The sequence below is a fragment of the Chinchilla lanigera genome, unplaced genomic scaffold (genome assembly GCF_000276665.1).
Source record: "Chinchilla lanigera isolate Chin_1 unplaced genomic scaffold, ChiLan1.0 scaffold00055, whole genome shotgun sequence".
In the NCBI taxonomy this organism is placed as follows: Eukaryota; Metazoa; Chordata; class Mammalia; order Rodentia; family Chinchillidae; genus Chinchilla; species Chinchilla lanigera.
Genome location: NW_004955456.1, coordinates 3,795,623 through 3,799,581, shown reverse-complemented (window position 1 = coordinate 3,799,581; position 3,959 = coordinate 3,795,623). Strand labels below are relative to the sequence as shown.

The 3,959-nt window shown below is 58.2% G+C and overlaps 1 protein-coding gene across 1 annotated transcript; it reads left to right on the top strand.

Moving 5' to 3' along the window:
• The first annotated feature begins 246 nt into the window (after positions 1 to 246).
• On the top strand, positions 247 to 1,880 carry LOC106149869. The gene is made up of 3 exons (XM_013520507.1): positions 247 to 298; positions 330 to 1,130; positions 1,441 to 1,880. Exons 1-2 carry the CDS (start codon positions 247 to 249, stop codon positions 986 to 988), a joined length of 711 nt encoding a protein of 236 aa, XP_013375961.1. The 3' UTR covers positions 989 to 1,130; positions 1,441 to 1,880.
• Positions 1,881 to 3,959: the final 2,079 nt, after the last annotated feature.

The following is a 3,959-nucleotide window of genomic DNA, read 5'->3' as shown; positions in this document are numbered from 1 at the left end:
TAAACAGAATATAGCAAATCCATACAATGGAATATTATTCAGTCCCAAACAGGAAAGAAATTCTGACACCGGGTACGTTGTGCGTGAACCTTGCAGACACTGCGAAGTGAAATTAGCCAGTCACCAATGGGTAAGTGTACCACAGGGGTCCCCTGTGGGCAGCATCTACAGTGAAATCCGTAGAGACAGGAAGGAGAACAGTGGCCACTCACACTGAGATGGAAATACGAAGTAGCATTTTAGAGAATGAAGTTTCAGAGAAGTCCCGGGGACGGCCGGCGGGGACGGCCGCAGGGACGTGAGTGTGCTCCACGACACTGCGAAACGAGCCCGCACCTCAGCTGCTCGGTCCCCTCCGCTGTCAGGCCTCGTGTCCCTCCTGAAGCCATTCGCTGCTGGGGCGCAGGTGGCCGCACCTCCTGAAGATGTTTCTGTGTGGGGTGGCCGGTGCGTGGCGGCGTCGGAAGCCCCGGCTGCACAGCCCGGGCCGACCAAGCCGCTCCTGTTTCCGCTCTGCGCCGTCCTCCCCGCCCCAAGCCGCGCTACTGCGGGATCAGCAGCGAAACGTGAGGGCGCAGCAGTTCGGGGGTCAGGTCCCGCTAGCTGCCCCCGCTATTTTCAGTCGCGTTTGTGTCCTGCTCTCTCCCTGCCTCCCTCCTCCTTCTTCCCTTCTGCTTCCGCCCTCCCTCTTCTGCACACCTCCCTTGCTCTCCCTCCCAGGGAAGCAAACAGCCGCCTTGTTGCCGGCAGGGACACACTCAGGAGCGAGCGATTCCGCCGCTTCCAGGACAGCAGCCCCGGCCCGAGGCGGAACTGTGACCCTCTGGTTACCTCTGTTTCCTTTCGGCTGTTACACTTGGGGGTCACTTGTCACCCAGCAGCAGGTGACACATGCACAGCCCTCATGGTGTCTGCCGTGCTCTTGCGCCAACTGCACAGAGCAGCCTGCAGTGTGGGACCCGCTCTTCGAGGTCCCTGTGCCCGATGAGGAAGCTCGGGCAGCATCCAGGCCTCCGTTGTCTTGAGGACTCTGGGCCTCTCTGGAGACCGTGCCCCACCCCAGTGGGCAGAGCGCTGAAGCCGGCTGTGCCAGTGCAAATGGGAGAACCTGACCCGACGGCCACTTAGAGGTGAGCACAACTTCCAGCCTTGCACTGCAGGCTCCGGGGCTCAGTTTGCTCACCTGTAAAATGGGAAGTTAATAAGAACCTTGCCAGATCATTGTGAATATTGAGCAAGATGGTGCAGAGGGGGAGGGGGAGGGAGATGAGGTGATAGTTGACCCCAAAACCTCGTAGCTCAGAATCGCAGGGAGGTCCCATTCCTTCAGACTGTGTGCTGCATCCCCTAAACCTTCGTATTTATTTTATATTGAGACAAGATCGTGTTAAGTGGTGAAGTTTCCAGGCTGGGCTTGAACTTGCAATTCTCCTGTCTCAGCCTCCCAGAATGCTGGGATGACAGGCGTGCACCGTCATGCCCAGCTGCACTGTCAACTATCACCAAGCAAGTCGTGGCCCGTTCCAGAGTCCAAAGGTGGGGAGACAGACCCCGGGGCCTGATGGGAGATCCACCTGCCACGCTGGAAGTGTGCACGTACTTTGCTGGGTAGCACAAGCACGCGAGCAGTGTCCATGCAGTTCTCTTCCCGCTGTGTTACTAAAGTGACCGCTGAGGGTACAGCTGTGAGATCTGAAGACCAAGCTTGGTTCCCAGCGCTGAAATGTTACCATGCCCGTGGTCCCGAGAGCTGTTTGCCTCTCAGAAGCTTCCTCTGCTCCCCTGCAGACTGCCCCGCGCCTGCCGCTCCCCAGTGCACAGCTGCTGCCTTCTGCTCTGTGGTTAAATTGGAGGCAGAAGAGGGGCAGCCGGGGGGGGGGGCGGGGTGTTGAACTCCCCAGAGAAGCTGCGCCTCAGCAGGGAGCCCCTGGTGTCACACAGGACCGCTGCAGCCACCCGCGAGGCTGGCCTGGAGGAACGGGTGGGGCGTCTCTTCTGTGCTCCCCACCTGGCCCGAACTGCAGATTGTGACCCCTGCCTAGAAACAGGGTGGGCATCAGCAAGCAGGCAGTGCGGAGCCCGGGCTGCACAGGGGCGCCTGCCCGCCTGTGTGTGACGTCGCCCTCTTTCCCACCCTTGCTAGGGGACACCTGCCAAGGCGTCCCTCACAGGGGACAAGCCAGTGGATGGGACACTCGGGGAGCTGGGGCACCTGACGTCACCTGGCAGGGCTGGGACCAAGGACCTTTCCATCTGCAGCTGCGGCCCAGATCATTGTCCTGTGACAGAGCAACACAGAGACCTGTCACTCCCCTGGAACAGCAGCAGTGAGGAGAAGATGCCAACAGGAGCCGCAGCCCGGGCTCTGCGCCTGCGCATCTGGGTGCTGCTCTGGCGTGGGCTCCCCCGGCTCCTTCACGGAGCTTCTCTCCCTGCACACTTCCTCCCTGGCACCTGCACCTCCTGCCTTGTGGGCTCTGCTGCTGCTCCATCTCTGGGACACCACGGCTAGCACCAGCTCACCGAGCCCGCCACAGGGCCATGGGCACACGGTCCTGTCCCCAGGCCCACACTGGTCTCTGCCCAGCACAAGGGGCCTCTGAGCTCCTCCCCACCCCCACCCCAGGGCTCTGTTCCTTTGGAGGGGAGCCTCTTCCCTCCCCCACCTGCGCAGCTTCCCGCCTAGACGCCCACCTGGCTAACTCCCACCGTCCGTGCCCAGGCCCTCCCTGGAGGAGGCCAGCTGACCCTGGGACAGCAAACACCGTCGCTGTGCAGCGCACTCTTGCTTAGCACGTTACCCTCATCAGTGTGGTGGACTGACAACTGGTGGTCAGCTTGTAACACCCAGCTGAACGGAACCAGCGTGGCACTGGGTATGGAGGGCCACCTGAGGGTTGTTGCTGGCATCATAAGAGGCAGACCTGGAGAGGAAGAAGTTTTAGAAGCTGTTAGGGAGCTGTAGGTTCTTCTGGAGGAGCTTGTCGTGCTGGCTTTCCTGATGAACTCTCCTCATCGAAGGAGCTCGGGACCGTGCTGGCACTGAGAATGGCTGCAGTCACTGTGGGAGAGCCCTGATCCTTACTTTGAACATCACTTCCTGGCCCCAGAGGGGAAGATGGTGTTCACTGTCCTGGAGAAGCTTGTGGCACTGGCTTTCCTGATATAGACTCAGCTGTTCTCATTGTTGGAGGGGATTGGGACCTTGTTGCTGAGGATGGCTGTGGTACTGTTTGGGGGAGCTCTGGTTCTTTTTTGAGTGTCAATTCCTGGCTCCAGTGTAGATCCCTCAGCCTGCTAGCACAGATCCTTCATCCCGCTGGTGCAGACTTCCCAGATTCCACCACTGACCTTGGAGCCTTCTTAGCGCAGACCCGTGAAACAGGCATGCATGAGACACTGTTGTGGGCTCTTGGCCTCCAGTTGGACTGCTGGGAGGCATTGTTATGGGCTCTAGGCCTTCAGCTGGACTCATGCAGGACATTGCCATGGGATCCAGGCCCTCAGCTGGATTCTTGGGGTCTTTAGTGTGTGGACAGATTTCCTGTACTCTTTGCATATGACACTTGGGGTGACTATTATAAAATAACCTTATAAACTATGTGTCCTGTGTTGTTTCCCCTTGTAAAACACGACTACATCAGTCATATTCCTGGTTGTGATTATACCATTATTTAGGCGATATTTTTATTCATCACCATCTCCCCTAGTGTCCTATACTCTGATAGCAGGGCCAGTGATGGTTTCCTTTCCACATCCTGTCCAGAACTCTAGTGTAGTCCTTAGCAGCAGATGCTCATGACTCCGTGGTCAGCAAAGAGTCGTGGATGGATGGATGGATGGATGGATGGATGGATGGATGGATGGATAAATGGGTGGGTGGATGGATGGATGGATGGATGGATAAATGGGTGGGTGGATGGATGGATGGATGGATGGATGGATGGATGGATGGATGG